Source organism: Hyaena hyaena, unplaced genomic scaffold (assembly GCF_003009895.1).
Source record: "Hyaena hyaena isolate Hyena2069 unplaced genomic scaffold, ASM300989v1 scaffold_148, whole genome shotgun sequence".
Taxonomy (NCBI): Eukaryota; Metazoa; Chordata; class Mammalia; order Carnivora; family Hyaenidae; genus Hyaena; species Hyaena hyaena.
The window spans coordinates 457,237-476,609 of NW_024080780.1; the positions used below are offsets into that span (position 1 = coordinate 457,237).

General features: G+C 46.6%; 1 protein-coding gene and 1 long non-coding RNA gene across 2 annotated transcripts in view; both read left to right on the forward strand.

The window, feature by feature from the left end:
* The first annotated feature begins 205 nt into the window (after positions 1–205).
* Positions 206–11,456, forward strand: LOC120236185. The gene is made up of 3 exons (XR_005529589.1): positions 206–258; positions 1,126–1,246; positions 10,861–11,456. It is a non-coding gene; the product is annotated as an uncharacterized LOC120236185 (long non-coding RNA).
* Positions 11,457–15,609: 4,153 nt separating this feature from the next.
* The window catches only part of OTULINL (OTU deubiquitinase with linear linkage specificity like), a 29,829-nt gene continuing 26,065 nt past the window's right edge, over positions 15,610–19,373 (forward strand). Inside the window, 3 exon segments of the mRNA XM_039238826.1 lie at positions 15,610–15,613; positions 16,476–16,654; positions 16,789–16,846. Of these exon segments, the coding sequence (XP_039094757.1) occupies positions 15,610–15,613; positions 16,476–16,654; positions 16,789–16,846 (241 nt within the window).

Below are 19,373 nucleotides of genomic sequence, written 5' to 3' on the forward strand. Positions count from 1 at the left end.
CGCAAGGATACAGTAAGAGCCAGAGAAATGCAGGTAATGAAGTCAACTATGTTCTCGAAGCAATTGCAGGAGACCGAGTCATCTCAGGCCGCGGCATTAGTAGCAGAGAGCTCTGTGGATGGCCTGGAATATGCCCTTAGGAGCCTGAACAGGGCATTTGCAGAGGCTGCGGGACTGGAATGACAGACGGGGAAGGCGTGGAAGGCTCAAGACACACGCTCCCGGCAATGGGTTTCACCGACTCCGTCCGAAGCAGTGGTCATTACTTAATACAAGCGTAACACTCTATTAAATACGGAATTATGCTTTAGTCATTGTTAAGCTCAAGTTATATGTACGTATGTATATTTTAGGAACATGCAGTTTTATAGTTTCTGCCTGCTTATGTGTCCTTACCCCTTCTCTGGTAACAGATGGTCGGGTGCGCACTGGGAACTGTTGATCTCCTACCGGGTGGGGCTGACAAATCCAGAGCCCCCCACCATCCCTCCCCAGGGCTCATGACCCAGCATGGCCTCGTGCAAGATACGGGCAGTGATAGTTTCAGGAGAGTGTGTGCGTGTGTGCGTGTGTGGAGGGGAGAGGGGACCACAACTCATTCTCTAGGATTTCTGTGGCCACTGAAAAAGAGTCTCTTCCTTGGAGACTGTGTGCTAAAGATCACATGTGTGGGAGCCCGACAGTGACCACAAGAAAGCGCGGTTAGGGACGCGGGGATGTGCCTGCACACGGGGCTCCCTGCGTGGGCAAAGCATGCCTGCAAACAGGGTGCTCTGCCAGGAGGCCTGCACACAATATCCAAGTTTCATGGTCCGCTCGCAAACGAGGGAACATGCCGTCCTTAGAAACAAGGAGGAGGCTGGAGTTGTGAGCAGGCCTCTTAGTCAACATGTTGTGGTCGCTCCCTCCCTTTGCTCCCCGCTGTCCTTGAAATGTGTTTGGCTACTGGCCCTTAATTGGTAAAGGAATGCATCTTGTAGATTTCAGTTTGTATCCAGTTACCGGGGTATAAAATAAACCGCAAGAGGGGCTTGCGTAGAATTGTTCCTCCAGCCGGAGTTGTGTCTGTGTCTGTCTTTTGTGTGTGTCTTGTCCTTTGTGTCATTTCGTCCGCAACAACATGAGGCTGGATCTGGAGAGAGGGCGACAGACAGAGACAGAGGATAAGGACATGCCATTGACTGAATATTGGGAAACAGTTATGTTTGGAACCACAGCTACCCCTTGGACCCCCCCAGTTAGCAGAGTGAATACATTCTCTTTTTAGGACTCACTAGTTCTGACTAGGATTTTGTCACTCACAACCCGAGGTCCTGACTTACACACTAGAGTATAGATAACGCTGCATGACGTGGGTCCGCCTTTCTCATACAGATCTTTTGTCCTCATGTGGTCTCCGGATATAGGGCTCCTCCAGAGTCCTTAGAGATGGTGATCTAGACCAGAGGGTTCCCACATTACCCCCCTCATGGTTCTGAAGTTCAGCCTGGGCAGAAGGGCAGGCAGCAGTCCTCTCTGGTGGTTTACACAACTTCGGAATATTCTCCTGGCCTTCAGTGGAACTGACAGCATCACAAACATCCCATGCATTATTGGCAGGACTTTGGAGGACCGAGATCAAAAAGAAAGGGTCAGGGAGTCAGTCTCAGGATTGCATACAGCAAGAAAAAGGCCTCAAACTATCGAGCTCCTGAAAAATGGAAATTTCCTTTGTTTTTCCCTGGCACCAATTCACGCACACACATTCGTGCACACATGGCGATTGTTTTTAAGATGCTTAAAATTTTAAGTACTGAGATCTCCGCCCTGCCCTTGAATATGATGTGCTAAAGGGCTTGGGGAGAGCCTGGGTCCTCCCAGCTCACGGGCTGGCTCCCCTTTAGCCCCACTATGGAGATAAAGACCTCTGTTTGCGTTGCTCTGTTGCAAAGAGGTTGCTTTTAACGAAAACTCTTCTTGCCTTTTCCTCTCTCTATATCATTGTTTCTCTGTATTCACTGAAACTTATGTTTTTTTCTTTTTAAAAAATTTATTTATTTATGAGAGAGAGGGAGGCAGAGACAGAGAGAGACAGAGGATCTGAAGCAGGCTCCATGCTGACACACAGAATTTATGTTTTAAGGGGCATATGTATTTTGTTTCTTGTGCTTATAGCTGCCTTATTTTAATGCAGTAAGATAATTGGTTTATTTTGATGGCCACCACACAACTCACACTTCTGGTTTTCTCAGGGACTACTGATTAGGTCATATTTTTCCAAAACACATACTATTTGAGATATATATATATATATATATATATATATCATATGATATATGATACATATATATATATTTTTTTATGTAGACTCTGCATCCAACCTGGGGCTTGCCTGAGATCAAGAGTCAGGTGTTCTACCAGCTGGGCCAGCCAGGTACCCCTGAAATTTATATTTTTAATAAAGATATGTTTACATATATTCACTATATATATGTAAAACAGTAGTACATATAGTTGTATATAAATATACATTTTTTCTGTTGCTAAAAAAACAAATTCAACCAAGTAAATTTGAAAATCTAATGTCTTTATTTTCATTTCATCTTATCCAGCAAGTAGTGGGGAGCCCCAAGGGGCTACAGAAAGGGAAAAGCAGGAAAAGGAAGTCAGAAACAGAAAAAAAGGATTATTTGGGGGTAAGGTCACCTTCCTTTGGGGACAAAAGGGTCTCATTAGGTGGATAACTTCTCCCTTTGGGGGATGGAGAGGGTCCATGTTAGCCTATCGGTGCTGACTAGAAAATGCCTGACTGACCAGTTACAACTACATTTCTGGGGGAGGTTGAAACTATAATTAGGTCAAGCATTGAGCCTGTTTCATGACATGGCCCAACATAAGTGACGCCATTTTGGGTCTATGGCTTTCTTTTTTTTTTTTTTTTCCTTTTTTTTTTTGTAGTTTATTTATTTTTGAGACAGAGACAGAGTGAGCACGAGTGGGGGAGGGGCAGAGAAAGAGGGAGACACAGAATCTGAAGCAGGCTCCAGGCCTTGAGCTGTCAGCACAGAGCCTGATGTGGGGCTCGAACCCACAAACCACGAGATCACGACCTGGGCCGAAGTCGGATGCTTTAATCAACTGAGCCACCCAGGCGCCCCGATGGCTTTCTTTTTAACACGATATGTGTATTTACTACACATTAAAAGCTGTCAACAACACCAAAACTCCCAAGCTTCTTGATCTAAAATTTCAACTCTTATCCTAGTGCTTTTTGTATTTCTTTCACGTTTGTAAATAATATGCTTTTTCTGTTTATCATTTTAGACATTATCTTTTGACTTCCTGTTACGGTACATGAAAATTTGTGTCTGTTGTTCTCTCCCACATTTTTATCTCTTTCCATTCTACCAATATGGTATGTCACAATTTTTTGACCTTATTATGACTATGTCGGTATTGTTCTTTGCTGAGCCAAGGAGTGTGATGTGACGTATGTTTCCCTTCTTGTACAACTGTTTGTTCTTCCTGACGTTCATTGCCTTATTTTGGTCACTTGCTTGGTTTTCTATGTACCATACATACTTTTTTTTCCAAGTGTGCCATCAGTTCTACCGGGTGCCTACCATATTATTCTCCAAGTGCTCAAATGCATTAATACATAACCAATCCCTGTTTTCTCCCTGGAGCCCTCCCTTCTGGAATCCTCTGGTTTCCGGTCCTCACTAAACTGATTGATCTCCGGGCCGGTTGCATAGCTGTCATCTAGGGACTTCCCTTGGCCACATTCAGTGGCGTTATCAAGGTTGTCTGTCTCTTTCCATTGTCTGGGTTGTCCTCATTTCACACTTATACAGTAAATGGTTATATGAAGCCACCCTTGCCGTGGATCCTAACAAATGGAGGTTCCAGCATATGCCACCTCAAAATACGTTTCTTTGCATATAGATTATTTTGAGCTAAAGACCTTTGAGAGTCAGCAGATGCAGGAAAAGCTCCAAAAATGGGGCTCGAGTTGTCCTTTTGTAAAGGAAATGTACATTTATAAAGGATATTTCCATTTGTCAAGAGGTTATCTCCCTCAAGTACCGGGAGGAGGTGGATCTTAGCAACTCTTACTAGTGAAGAAGACACCAGCTTAAATCTGCATAACAAACCTTACTAAACCACCATTTTTTGTCATACTTTTCCTGGTCACCTTTTTATAATTCGCCTCCCTTGCCCAGAAGCCCCAACCTCCTTTCCCTTTGTTGAGCCTCAGGTGGTATATAAGCCCAAATCCTAACCACCCCCTTGGGTTACTCATCATTGAGTGCTTCCATGTGTGTTGGCAATACGTATTTGAATAAATGTGTTTGTTCTTCTCATATTGACCTGTCTTTTGCCTGTCAATTTACAGGACCCCAGCTGACGAACCTAAGATAAGTGAGGGAAAAAGATGTTTTCCCCTCTCCAATACTAGCCCTAGTGAAAAGTGACTTCTTTATTCCAGTGTCCATATTCCAAACCCAGGGAAGTTTTCGATTGGCTTTGTGTAGGTCATTGGCCCCTTATTGACCAGAAGAGATGAGGGTGCTCTAATGGCCTTGTGATTGGTGTCCCCTTTAAGACAACATGGAACCCAGGAGGAGTGGGTATTCCCTGAAAGGAGCCCATCCCACCCACCCAAGTGTCCACTGTAGTATTGAACCAAGTAAAGACAGCTGGAGAGATTACCTTGGGGGCCAGAGAACCAGAGCTCCGTTCTTGGCTGTACTTCCCAAGTGGTTGCATGACCCGAGGAAAATTGATTGGCCTCTCTTCATTGTCCATTCCCTTCAAAAGAGGGATCTAGATGAGAGTTTGTGATATAATCCAGGGTTCTAAAATCTTACCCTGTTGTCCAGTAAGACCTTATATTATAAAGGGTGCTCTGCCTTGAATCTAGACATAGATCACAAAACAATAATAGAAAAGCAAAGTAGAACCAGAAACTAGTCCAAAACAATAATTAAACACAGATTAAGTTTTTACTATGAGTCAGGCATTGTTAAAATATTTTATGTGGAGTATCACGTTTTTGTTTTTTGTTTCTTTTTTTTTTTTTTTTTTACAAATAGTTTATTGTCAACTTGGTTTCCATATAACACCCAGTGCTCATCCCCACAAGTGCCCTCCTCCATGCCCATCTCCCCCCTCCCCCCACCCCCATCAGCCCTCAGTTTGTTCTCAGCATTCAAGAGTCTCTCGTGGTTTGCCTCCCTCCCTCTCCCCCACTATTTTTCCCCTTCTTCTCCCTCATGGTTCTCCGTTAAGTTCCTCCTAATCCTCCTATACGTGCGAACATATGGTATTTGTCCTTCTCTGTCTGACTTATTTCGCTCAGCATAACACCCTCGAGTTCCATCCACGTTGCTACACGTGGCCAGATTTCATTCTTTCTCATTGCCATGTAGTATTCCATTGTATAGATGAACCACAACTCCTTGATCCGTTCGTCAGTTGATTTAGGCTCTTTCCATGTTTTGGCTATTGTTGAGAGTGCTGCTATGAACATTGGGGTCCATGTGCCCCTGTGCATCAGCACTCCTGTATCCCTTGGGTAAATTCCTAGCAGTGCTATTGCTGGGTCACAGGGGAGTTCTCTTGTTACTTTTTTGAGGAACCTCCACACTGTTTTCCAGAGGGGCCGCACCAGTTTACATTCCCACCAACAGTGTAGGAGGGTGCCCGTTTCTCCACATCCTCGCCAGCATCTAGAGTCCTCTGATTTGCTCATTTTAGCCACTCTGACCGGTGTGAGGTGGTATCTCAGTGTGGTTTTGATTTGTATTTCCCTGATGAGGAGGGATGCTGAGCATCGTTTCATGTGTCTGTTGGCCATCTGGATGTCCTCTTGGGAGAAGTGTCTGTTCATGTCTTCTGCCCATTTCTTCACTGGGTTGTTTGTTTTTCGGCCGTGGAGTCTGGTGAGTTCCTTATAGATTTTGGATACTAGCCCTTTATCTGATATGTCATTTGCAACTATCTTTTCCCATTCCGTGGGTTGTCTATTAGTTTTATGGATTGTCTCCTTTGCCTTGCAGAAGCTTTTAATCTTGACAAGGTCCCAATAGTTTATTTTTGCTCTTGATTCTTTTGCTTTTGGAGATGGGTCAAGTAAGAAATTGCTGCAGTGGAGGTCAAGGAGGTTGCTTCCTGCTTTCTCCTCTAGGGTTTTGATGGTTTCCTGTCTCACGTTCAGGTCCTTTATCCATTTTGAGTTTATTTTTGTGTATGGTTTGAGAAAATGATCTAGTCTCATTCTTCTGCATGTTGCCGTCCAGTTCTCCCAACACCATCTATTAAAGAGGTTGTCTTTTTTCCATTGCATGGAGTATCACATTTTCTATTTCCATGAATTCTTATTCTCTGATTGATCCAATTTCAAAGCATCCTGTTATATCTCTGTGACTCAGTTTCCTCATCTGTAAAAGAGGGGTAATAATCTCAGCTACTCAGTGAGGTTTTGGTGAGTATTAAGTGGGGTGATGCCCACAAAGCCCTGAGATAATATAATAATCAATCAATATATTAATCAATCAATATCATTATCAATCAATAATCATACGTGTTACCAAGATTATTATTAGCTGTTCTTTTTTTTTTAATATTTTTATTTATTTCTAGGATAGAGAGAGACAGTGTGAGCAGGGGAGGGTCAGAGAGAGAGGGAGACACAGAATCCGAAACAGGCTCCAGGCTCTGAGCTGGCAGTCAGCACAGAGCCCGACGTGGGGCTCGAACCCACGAACCGTGAGATCATGACCTAAGCGAAAGTCGGACACTTAACCGACTAAGCCACCCAGGCGCCCCTATTATTAGCTATTCTTCTTGTTGGTTTTCCCAATAGTGGGCATCTGTTCAGTTATCTTCCTCCATCTACCCTCTCTAACCCAAAAGTGTGATGAAATTTTTTTTTTTTTTTTTTTTTTTGCCTACTGGTATTTCTTTGATTTGATGTGTCATTCTTTTTAATTCCTCTGGTCACTTTAGGGTAGAAGTGACAATTAATGCACTCGGGCAATTTGCCACTGTTAACCATCATCTACCAGTTTTTGGCTTTTGGTAATTTAAATGTTCTTCTTTCTTTTTAATCTTGTTCTGTTTAACCCATGATGTTTCACAAAGGCTTACAATTCATTGTGTGAGCTTTCTCTTCCTCGTCAAATAAAGCGTGAATAATCAAATGTAAAATTCCCAGCACAGTGTGTGGAACAGAGGAAGGGCCAGATGAAGATGAGCCACACTTCCTTCCTTATTTTATCCTCTGTATCCTAATACATCTCGTGATTTCTGGCTCTAGGTAGCCATAAAGAAGCTCCATTCTTTACTGGACAGGATGGTAGAAACAGGGCACCTCCTCTCACTTTGTCTCTGAACAGGTAGAATTTCCGCAGGGTTTATATTGTGGATAGAGACAGCTGGTGGAGTTGTGTGTGAGGGTCTTCTAGCATATGGTGCAGCTTAAAACCATTGGTGAGGATTGCAGGGACATAAGTGAACCAAAGAATTCTTTATTGGAAGTGTTGTCCAAAAAAGGATAGATCAGGGGCCCCTGGGTGACTCAGTCGGTTAAGCATCTGACTTCAGCTCAGGTCATGATCTCACGGTTCGTGGGTTCGAGCCCCGTGTCGGGCTCTGTGCTGACAGCCAGCTCAGAGTCTGGAGCCTGTATTCAGATTCTGTGTCTCCCTCTCTCTCTGACCCTCCCCTGCTCATGCTGTCTCTCTCTCTCTCTCAAAAATAAATAAAACATTAAAAATTTTAAAATAAACAAAAAAGGATAGATTATATCAACAATGAGCATCTAAGAACTCTTATCATTGGTTCATTCATTCATTCATTCTGCAAATTTTCACTGAGTGATTGCAATGTGCTAGGAGCTGGAGATACCACAGTGCACAAGCCAGATGAAGCCCATGCTTCCTTGAGTGGCCTGTTCCACTGGTGTAGGCTAAAATAGCCTTGCCTACCATTGGGAACTATTTTAGCACTGTGTGTATGTTATGCCAACTTAACAGCTCTTCCTAACTCCCTTCGCTATTGCCATCCATCCCTCAACCCCCTGCCACAGCATAGAGACTGAGAGAGCCAAATCACGTTTCCCCGGCTTCCCCTGCAGTCAGGGTCATTAGCTGCTTGACATCATTTTCTACAATGTCCCTGAAGGAGTTGTCTGCTGGGGGCTTCTGGGAAGGATAATGTAGCCGGTGCTACCTCTTCTCCTTCTTCCTTCCCTGAACTTGAACACAATGCTTAGAGCCTCAACAGCTTTCATGTCGGAAGGACCATGAGAGTTGCAGGGATGAGAAGCGGAACCAAGACAACAATGCCTGCCTCTGCACTTCCTGTCACCTGACACTCTTATTCATTTCAGCCACTGTAATTTAGGTTTGTCATTAGTCATAGCTGGAAGCATTCTTAACTGACACACCAAGATAGCAATCGACATAACCCCCTTTACTTTTCCTTTCCTTCTGAAGATGAAACTTCACAAATGTTCCCACATGGAATATTCTTTTATAAACTCAAATTGCCATTGGATGGTCATCACTTAATATTTTTTACATAAACTTCTCCCGCTTAGGGATTTTTATGGAGTAGAAAAACCAATCTGGCAGCAAAAAGTCCTGTAAAGTTCTGTCGGCTTCAAGTTCAGATTCCAAAATAGGGCTTGGCAGTTCCAAGAACAGCACATGACTTGCTTTCTTGAGCAGTGGTGTGGGGGTGCTGCCTCCAGCATGGGACGAGAACGCAGGAAGTTTCCTTTAAGCATCTCGGTCAAAGCGAAGAACACAAATGCCCACCTAGATGCTGACATCATCATCAACTCCCAACCCCACGAGGTTTGCTGATAAACCATGCCAGGCCTTGCAAGATTATCGTTCCTAATGGACACTCAACTCGGAAGTCCACAGAAACTCCAAGTGCAGCAAAAACTAGCGTGATGATAGAAATCCCAATATTAGAGAGCAGGGAGTGAGCGCATTACATCCCACAAGCCAAATGTGACCCAGCGCCTGTCCTTGTAAAGCTTGTGAGTTAACAGCACCTTTTCCATTTATAAATGGTTGAAAAGTAATCGAAAAAAGAATAATATTTTGTGACATGTGAACATTATATAAAATTTCAATTTCAGTGTTCCTAAATAAAGTTTTATTGGAACGTAGCCATGCTTATTCATTTGCAAATTATCTAGGGCTGCTTCCACGACACAATGGCAGAGTTGGACAGTTGCTACAAAGAGTCTGTGGCTCACAAAGCCTCCAATATTTGCTCTTTGGCCCTTTACAGAAAGTTTCCCTGGCCCATCACAGAATTCAGGGCCTGAGCAACGACCTGTTCCACAAGAAACATCTATCATGTATCGAATCTCAACGTCATGGGGTGCCAGAGTGGCTCAGTAGGTTAAGCATCGGACTTTGGCTCAGGTCATGATCTCACAGCTCGTGAGTTCGAGCCCCATATTGAGCTCTGTGCTGACAGCCCAGGGCCTGGAGCCTGCTTCAGATTCTGTCTCCATCTCTCTCTGCCCCTCCCCTGCTCACACACTGTCTCTCTCTCTCTCTTTCTCAAATATGAATAAACATTAAAATAAAAATCTCAACCTCTGATAAAAGAGTCAAAACAGAGAAAAGATTCTCCACAACACAGAAAAGTCTCCTCAGTTTCTTAAGGCATCGTGTCAAAACCCTATTTAAAAATCATGCCAATAATATATAATTTTGGAAAATTTAGAAAATACTGACAAGTATGTAGATAATCTTATCACCCATGATAACAACTATTAATATTTTGGGCTTTGTTCTTCCAGTATTTTTCTGTGAATAAATATTCCTACAAAACCTGGCCACAAACTCTATACTAGTATTATTTCACTTGCAACTGATAGGAAACTTACCTTAAATAGGCTTATGCTAAAAAAGAGTAGAAGGAGGAAGGGGCGGGTTTTGGCTCATGTAACGGCAACATACAAGAGTATTACTGCTTTAGGTATGGCTAAATCCAGAGCTTAATGTAATAGGGCTCTTTCTCCATCCCTTGTTGCCACTTGCTCCATACATATCTCAATACTGGGAGAGCTCTTTCCTCATAGTGACAAAAGGGCTGCAGATGTCCCCACTATACTTCTAATCCACACAACAGCAGCTCCCTATGGGAGCAAAGAGCATTTCTTTCCCCCTGGAAGAAACAAATATGAGTCCTTCCAGTGTCATTCGATGTTTTTGACACCATGAGTTTTTTAAATTTGCTGCCTGATACATGATCCTTTAGACGCCCCACACATCTTTTAAACCCACCTGTTGGAGCAAATGCTCATCTCAGAATCACAAAAATAAGGTTAGATGGGGTCTGAGAAATCATCCAGCGCATTCTGTTCCTTTACAGGAAAGAAAATTGAGATGCATTAAAGATAAGTGGTTTCCCATTATCATTCCAGAAATCAATGGTGGGGAGCCAAATCTAGATAGTTCTGGGATTGACTGCCTTCCACCCGCTGCTTTCTCTCAGATCTCACCCCTGAAGCAAAATTTGAGGCTAGAAAAGCAGTTACCTAATGGAGTGGGCCTGCCCAGGTATCCTGAAAATTAAATGAGTCAGAGAAAAAGAGCAATCTGATTTTCTTCCCTAGTCCTCAATTTGCTTCTAAAAACGGGGAGAGGGTGGGGTAGACGAAGCCACAAAGGCTCCAGTTTGTTTGTTCCTCTTTAACTAAATATAAAAAATATGCCTTGCTCATTAATCAGAGCTGCAAGCCCAGTAAAACATCCAACAATGTTAGAGATTGTGGCTCTCCATAGATTTTTACTTAATCTTCAAATTACACAATTTGTTTTTTCATTTGTATATTTGTGTGGCAAGGCTCCCGTCGTCCCTGAAATCTTAAAAAGCTGAGCAGGCATGAAGGAGGAAGTGCCATCGTAGGAAGGCAAATTTACTGACAAGGGCATCGGAGGGCTCAGAGCCCATTTGCAGAGGAAGAGACGGAATCTGATTGCGGACTCCGTGAATCTGCTGATGACGCGGCCAGCGGACGGTGGGCCGTTGAAGGCACGCATGCTTCCTATATCTGGATCCTGCAAGCACTCACTCAGTGTCCGCCAGACATTGCACGGAAGACCCAGAGGACACGGATCTACGTCCCTGGCATTGGGAGCTTACAGTCAAGTGTGGAGAGAGATGAGCCCGTGGACAAGTAGCTTCGGGCACCCTGGGTGCCGTGGGAACAGGGGAACGCACGGCGGCGCGGAGCCTCGCTGCAACTCCCGGCGGGGCCTGTGCGGAGTTGCTTCCCCAAGGAGGCCGGGCTGGAGCAGAGCTGGGACGGGCGCGGCAGTTAGCCAGGGGACCCGGAGGGAAAGCCCGGCAGTGGTAACGACGCACAGCTCTGTGCACACTACCGGCGGGACAGGTGTCCAGAATTTGGGGAAGAGTGAAGCAATCTAATTTGCTAAAAATAAAAAAATAAGGAAATGCTGAGTTCTGGTCTGGACCTACACAAAATCGTGAAGTCCTTTTCCACACACACCACCTCCTCATCTTTCACTTCCCTTTACGGCTCTCAGCTGACCTCCTGTATCCCATTCGCCAGCTCTTGGCACTCTCCTTACCAACATCTGCTCTTAGAAAGATCCAAGGCTTGTTGATACTAAGGTGTAGATGACTGATAGAACAGTGCTGTGATTTCGTTGATTGGTATCATTTTTACAGTGGACACAATCCCAGACCAAGGAATACATTTTGCGTTGTCCCCATGGTTGGACAAGGTCATCCAGAGAGTGGAATTGCCTGCCGGTGGCCCTGGGCAATCAGAGGCTCCTCCCCTCCCCCGCCAACCCAGTCTTTGCAACGTGAGTTGGCCCACAGTGGGAAGTGTTCCAGGGACAGAGCCTGGAGAGAGTAAGGCGCTGTTGGTACCGTCTGGACCGTATGTGTGACTGAACTGAATTAAGGCCTTTTTATAAACTCTTAAGATTTAGCAGGTGGGGGGGGGGGCGCCTGGGTGGCTCAGTTGGTTAAGTGTCCGACTTCAGCTCAGGTCATGATCTCACGGGTGGTGGGTTCGAGCCCCACGTCGGACTCTGTGCTGACAGCCAGGTCAGAGCCTGGAGCCTGCTTCAGATTCTGTATCTCCCTCTCTCTCTGACCCTCCCCTGCTCATGCTGTCTCTATCTCTCTCTCAAAAATAAATAAAACATTAAAAAAAAAAAGATTTGGCAGGTGGGTGCAGAGATCTGATCGTCTTGCAGCCGCCCATGTCAAGCCTCGTAAGTAAGCTGTCATGCCTATTAAAAGTGCCGTGTGGAGTGGCCTCCCTCTTCCTCTGGCCTCTCCTTGCCTTCTGTGTCCGGGATCAGTGTGGGAACTAGCCGGAGGTCCCAGTGTGGACAGCGTAAAGGCCCCAGTGGGGGAGTCACAGGAGCGCCCCGTGCCCTCCAGACAGCATCAGGCTCTCTTGCTGCTACCATGTTGGCACCTCTCTCCAGGCCTCTCCTGGCTTCTCAGCCTGGGTAAGCGTCGCACCTTGGCTTCCCCATTCCTGCCTTGACCCTCTGGACCTCTCCGCACTGGTCGCGCAATGTCAGTTTGGGCCTTGGTTTAACACCAGTCTCTGTCCTCACAGCATTTACTCACCCTGTGCTGTGCCGGGGGACATGGGGCATCTCACCAGGGCCGGGAGAGGCACTCTGTAGGGCAGACCATGTTTCTCCTAGGCTCGGCTCATTTCGGAAGATCAGCTATGGCTCTCACAGACTCACTGAGTTCCTGGGAAATGATTTTTTTTAAGGGGATACTTTCCATATGGCCTAGAGGCTGGATCCAAGTTGCCATTTACTAGCTGAATGACCTAGTGCTGGATACTTTAAACCCTCTGTGACTCAGTTCCTTTGTCTGTACATTGGGAATAATAATACATATCTCAGATCGGTGTGTGTGTGTGTGAATTAATTAATACATAAAGAGCACTGAACAGAGCATTCTGTAAGTGCCTCATTATCACACCTCACTGTGTGTGATCTGCAATCATCATGATTAGACATCCTTGTCTTCATCATCATCATCATCACCATCATCACCACCACCACCACCACCCAGTCACGTCTTCACATTTCTTCTATTAAAAAAACTGATCTGGGCGCTTGGGTGGCTCAGTCAGTTAAGTGTGGGACTCCTGATTTCAGCTTCAGTCATGATCTCATGGTTTCGTGGGTTCAAGACCCACATCAGGCTCTGCACTGACAGCACAGAGCCTGCTTGGGATTCTCTCTCTCTCTCTCTCTCTCTTTTCTCTCTGCTCCTCCCCACCCTCTCAAAATAAATATAAACATAAATAAAAACTATCCCTACTTGATTTTGGAATAAAAAGTTTTGTGCTAATTCAAGGACTTCATGTAAATACGAAGCAACGTATGCTCAGATACAATGCAAGAGGGAAGCAGTCAGAGATAAGGATTTCTCAGATTTTAATTTTTATGGATATCAACAATGGTGGTGTAATGTTTGCAAAGACAATGAATAGTCAATGAACTTAAATGACATTTCTCCAAAAAAGATATACAATTGTTTAATAACCACGTACAAAGATATTCAGCATCCTTAATCACTTCACACCCATTAAGATGGCTATTATTAAAAAAAAAATAGAGGGGTGCCTGGCTCAGTCAGTTAAGCATCTGACTTTGGCTCAGGTCATGATCTCACAGGTCTGTGAGTTCGAGCCCCATGTTGGGCTCTGTGCTGACAGCTAGCTCAGAGCCTGGAGCCTGCTTCAGATTCTGTATCTCCTTCTCTCTCTGACCCTCCCCTGCTCTCTCTCTCTCTCAATCTCTCTCTCTCTCTGTCTCAGGAATAAATAAAACATTAAAAAAACTTTAACAAAATAAAAAAATAGAAAATGACTTGCTGGCAAGGATGTGGAGAAATTGGAATCCTATGCATTGTTGGTGGGAGTGTTTTCTGCTGTGGAAAACAGTGTGGCTGTTCTCCAAAAAGGTAAGAATTACCATATGATGCAGCAATTCTATTTCTAGGTTTACACCCAAAAGAATTGAGAGCAGAAACTCACAAAGAGGTTACTTACACACCTATGTTCACAGCAGCATTATTTACAGTAGTCAAAATGACGAAGCAGCCCAACTGTCCATTGATGAATGAATGGATAAACAAAGCGTGATCTTTCTATCTACCTAAAATGAAATATATAATTCAGACTTAAAAAAGGAACTTTTTTTTTAAAGTTTATTTATTTATTTTGAGAAGCAGTGAGAGCGAGACAGAGAGAGCGAGCGAGCATGAGTGGGGTAGGGGTGGAGAGAGAAGGAAAGAGAGAAAATCCCAAGCAGGCTCCACACCATCAGCACAGAGCCCGATGTGGGGCTAAAATCGCCCGCATGACCTAAGCGGAAACCAAGAGTCAGACGCTCAAACCTGACTGAGCCACCCAGGCACCCTTAAAAAGAAGGAAATTCTGGCATGTGCTACAACATGGATGAATCGTAAAGACATTATTATGCTAAGTGAAATAAGCCAGTCACAAAAAGACAACTACTGTGTGATTCCACTTGTATGAAGTCGCTGGTGTGGTCACATTCAGAAAGGAGCCAAAGACAGAAAGTAGAATGCTGTTTGCTAGGGGGCTGGGGATGAGGGAGAAGGAAGAATGGGGAGTTATGGTTTAATATTTCCGGGACGCTTTTGTTTTGTTAAGATGGGTAGTAAATCACACATGGGTAGACCAGAAAGCCAAAATCTCTGCATGTGGTCACATCCTTTATTTGGCGAATATGTATATGGTGCTTATTATGTGCCAAGCGTTACTCTAAGGGTTTTGGACATAGTTCATCACTTCATGGGGATTAACAACCTCATGGGGAAGGTACTCCCAGGAGCCCCCTTTTATAGGCGAGGAAACTGAGACATGGAAATGTTCAATAATCGTACAAGACCATGTGGCTAGTATGCAGCCAAGCCAGGCAGTCTGGCTCCAAGGTCTAGGTCTAGGTAAGTACATTACCATTTTCAGAGGCCTCCCACTCAGCTTTTGGAGTAACAATTAACATTACAGCAAACCACAAAATCCTGACCGTGGTGAATTATTTGAAAGGATCTTAGGCAGAGTCTGAACAGCTGTGTTCATAAATATTATCTTGTGGGAGTAGGTAGGGCAAGGTTACTGGCTAATTTGTTTCGTGGTTAAAGGACTTCAGTAAATTCTATTTTATTATACCACAAGAAATTAGTTTTGGTATTTTCAGCTTCTGGAATGGACAATTTTACTCATCGCTGCTCATAACCTTGTTTAGATTATAATTAGGCACAGCAATTTTAAGCCATTTACTTTGTATGAGTAACGTGGCTCAGAATACGCAAGTCATGGTCTATGGCTGCAGAAACTGCCCCACTAAGTTAAAATTTGATTTGGATAAAAGGTTGTTTGTTTTGTTTTGTTTTTAACACGCAGCAGAGTTTGGGAACATTTTTATTATCTTTTGTGAATCATGGGTTGCAGAATGATGGGGTCAGAATGATCTGACCCAGGTTCAACCTCTGCATTAGCATTTACTGAGCCTCTGTTTCCTCATCTGCAAACTGGAGGTAGTAACCTATCGCATGCGTGAGTGCGAGGATTAAGTGAAACGATATGCAAAATAACACATAAAAGGATTATCAAAGTGCCTGGCCTGATGTCAGCTGTCAGTAAATGCATTGTATTAATCACCGTGGCTCTTAGAATTTTGCTGGAATTCCCAAAGACCTGTGATCCTTTGCTCTGAGATTCAGAAAAGGGGAAAGTGATTCAACACTTTGACGCTGCCGTAAGTATACTGGAGCCATCTAAGATTCCAGAGTGTTTTCCACGTCTTTCTTTAGTTACGAATTTGTTTTAAAAGGTGCCAAAACATGCCACATACAAATCTGTTTCACTCTGGAATTGGGTATATTAGAGAAAAAAGTTCACCAGGACTTTGACTCTCTTCCTTTTTCTTCGGAAAAAGGGTCCCTCTGAATAGAAAACCAGGGGCAAAGAAACTTGTGAGCGCCTTTTTACTACTGGGCTGTTTATTTTTTCCTTTTGATAAACACTTTTATCAGAGGATTAATCTTGTCAATAACGCACATATTCCGGCTCCTAAAGTACCCTGTGACTTCTGAGTAAGCATAACCCCGTTCTGCTGACCTAGGGGAAAATAAAGATTTGGAAAAAAAAAAAAAATGTACCCAAGGTAGTGGAAGGGGCCCTGGGCCGGCAGCAACGTCTGGATTCCAGTCTCGCCCTCCCATGGCCATGGCCCATCCGCGGGTTCTCGTCCCGGCCAGAGATGGGGGTCCTTCTGCACCTTCGCCGTGGAAGGGGATCAGGCACCTGTCCCTTTCCCCCATCATCCCACGCACCAGGTTTCTGCGATTCCCACTCAAAGCGCTTTCGATGTAAAGCGCCAGGGAGGTGGCGGGATCCGTCCAAGCGCAATTCCTAGGGCGTCTCCCGAGGAGCAGCGCCGGGATCCGAGGAGCAGCTTCCCACGCTCGGCGCCGCACCCGCAGCCCGAAGCAGCAGCACACGGTAGACCCCGTCTGGGCGCGCAGGCCCCGCCCACCTCCGCCCGAGGCCCCGCCCCTCTCCGCCGCGGCCTCCCATTGGCGGACCCGCGCGTCAGTCGGCCCCGGGCTCCCGGGGCGGGAGAGCGCCGACCGCGGCCCCCACCCCGCGCCTCGCGAGCCAGCCAGCCGCGGGGAAGCGATCCCCGGCGCCGGCGGGCGGCCGCGGCGTCTGACTGACCCACGGAGGAGGCTCCGCGCGCGACCGCAGCGCGCGGCCGGCATGGCGGCGCAAAGAAGCCCCCCGCGGGTGCGCGCGCGGGCGCGGGAGCGGGAGGGGCCGCGCGCGCCAACCGCAGGTGGGCCCCGGGCCGGGGGCGGGGAGGGGGCCCCGCGGGCAGTCCCCGGGGCTGGGGTTCGAGGCCTGCGCGCTGAGGGTTGGAAGGTCCGGGGCGCCCCAAGGCAGGGGGCTGCCCCCCAAACACCCCCGGCAGGGTCGGGGCTGCCGTCGGGGACGGAGGTCGCCGCGCGTCTGAATGGGCACGCGCCCTCGGGAAGCAGATCTGAGTCGAGGCCGCGAGCGACCTGCCCGGGCAGGGAGGGCGGGTTCCTGGGAGGAGGGTGGGGGCTCAGCGCCCCCTTCTCGGTGTCCCCTCCGAGAACTTGATTGTTGCCGGGGCGGTGGGTGCGGGGGACGTTGCCGCGTTTCGCGCTTTGCCGGCGGAGGATGTGGCCCACACCTTCGCAGCGGTCGAGACGTGCTGAACAGCAGAGAAAAACTGGCTTTTGAACAGAAATGCCACCGAGGACAGGAGCGGCCGCACACGGTGGCACAGGTCGCGCGCGCAAGCCTGGCGGCCGGGGTGGGGGCGCGGCCCCTGTGTCCGGGCGTGTGGGCGCGTCTGCGTGGGTAGCTGGGGTGGGAGTGAAGGGGGTTTTCCTCCTCCCCCCCACACCCCCCTCCGGGTGCCCTCCGGGCCCAGCTCCGAGGAAGACGACCGTGGCCGCTTCTCAGCGCTGAGCACATTCCCCGTGTTTGTCTGGTGGCCCCCGCAGGGGTGTGACCCTCCCGGTGATGTGGGGGAGCGCCCCTGTTCACAAGCGCAGGGTTCGGGCTCCAGCCGCCGCAGCGTTTATGGGAGGCTGGCAGGTGCCAGTCCTGGTTATTAAATGGAGTGCTCGGTTCCAGCAGGAGCTTTTGATTCACACGGCAAGCTGCTGGGTGTGGTGGAAACAGTGCTGTTCTGGGAGTCTGGACATGAGTTCTAGACCTCATTCTGCCCAGGACGCTGTGCCCAGGAGCCACAGCCGTTGGGGTAACTGGTCCCTAAGGCCCCTCCCAGTCTAGACTTCTGTAACTAACTTACCTCCCAGCCTCAAAAGTTTGGAAATTGGACTCATTTTTCCACCTTTCTGCACCTTGAATTATTACAGAATTAGCCAAATATTTCCTGTGGGTGCATTCATTTGAACCTCTTATGATGTGGATTCCCCCCCCCCCCCCTTGCCGTATTTTAGGAGAGAAAGCAAAGGTGGAAATGGAGTTGGGCTCAGCAGGAGAAAGCTGGTTTGGGAGGCAGAAAGGTGCCTACTCTGGGCTTAACCTAACAACCAGGCATTTTTCCTTCCGATGCATCAAGTTCAAGGTGTGCCAGCACTGGGAGCTCAGAGAGAATTCTTTCCTCAGCTCCAGCCTGTGGGGACCGCAGTGCCTGTGCACAGGGCAAGAATGTGATTCAAGGATCAGGTTATGGAAAACTTTTTTTTCCCCTCCAAAACATAACCACATAACCTCTGAGGATTTAGGAGCATAGTTTCCCTTCTTTACCAATCATGTTTGGGGGTGAAAACGCTTTCGAGTCAATTGCGAAAGCTAGGATGGGGGCAAGTTATTTTTACCTACCCCTCTTTTGGTAAGAGGGAGTCGTAGACTCACTTCCGAAATCATAGCAAATGCTAATAAGTAATACTTGACAATGAAAACCAAATGGACAGCAACCAGAGGAAACCCACAGAACGGGCAGAGAATGGAAAGCATTTTGGGTAGCCATTTTTACTAATTCTTTTTCAGTGCTTGGTTATTGAGCATCATGAACTGAACATTTGTGCACCATATTATGGGAAAGACACTGTGAGAATTGGAATGGGAAGTGGCACCCCAGATCATTTGGTGCAATGCCCTGAGGCCCCAACAAGGCCCAGGAGGAAAGAGGAAGCAGGGGAGACCCACCCTCTGTAAGAGAAGCTCAAAATCCTTAGCATACCTTTGGCAGTCTGGTGTTTGAAGAGGGGATGTGTGCCCCACATTCTTCCTGGCTCCTGGTGCCTCGGGGTCAGCCTCAGGGTCATTAACTGTTACGACTGGTTCAGACTCTGTTGTGGGTCTTCACACAAAAGCCTGCAGGTTTTCAACCAGGCCACCTGGACCCGCAGGACCCCATGGTGGTCCCTAGGCGCTCGCCTGGGGTGGCAGGAACGCCCAGTGTGGAATGGGGGACCCATCAGTCATGTGCCCTCATTCTAGCGACACAGAGTGCAGCTCTGTCCCTGCCCCGTTCTTGTTTTATGTGCTGTTCTGAGTAAGATTTTGTTGGGGAAAAAGAGTCTAATGCTAAACAGAAAGTTTCCAAATAATGGTAATGGCCAATATGTTTGAATTTTGCTGTTGTCTTTATTACATGTAAATAGCTTAGTGCCATGCATAGTGCATTGTAAGCTCTCAAAGGTTAGCTCACTCAGAGGGTATTATTAGTGTCATTACCTTATACCATGAGGAGTTATTTTTATCCCTTTTTTATCGGAACCAAGTCATGTGCAAACCTGTACAAGATTTCCCA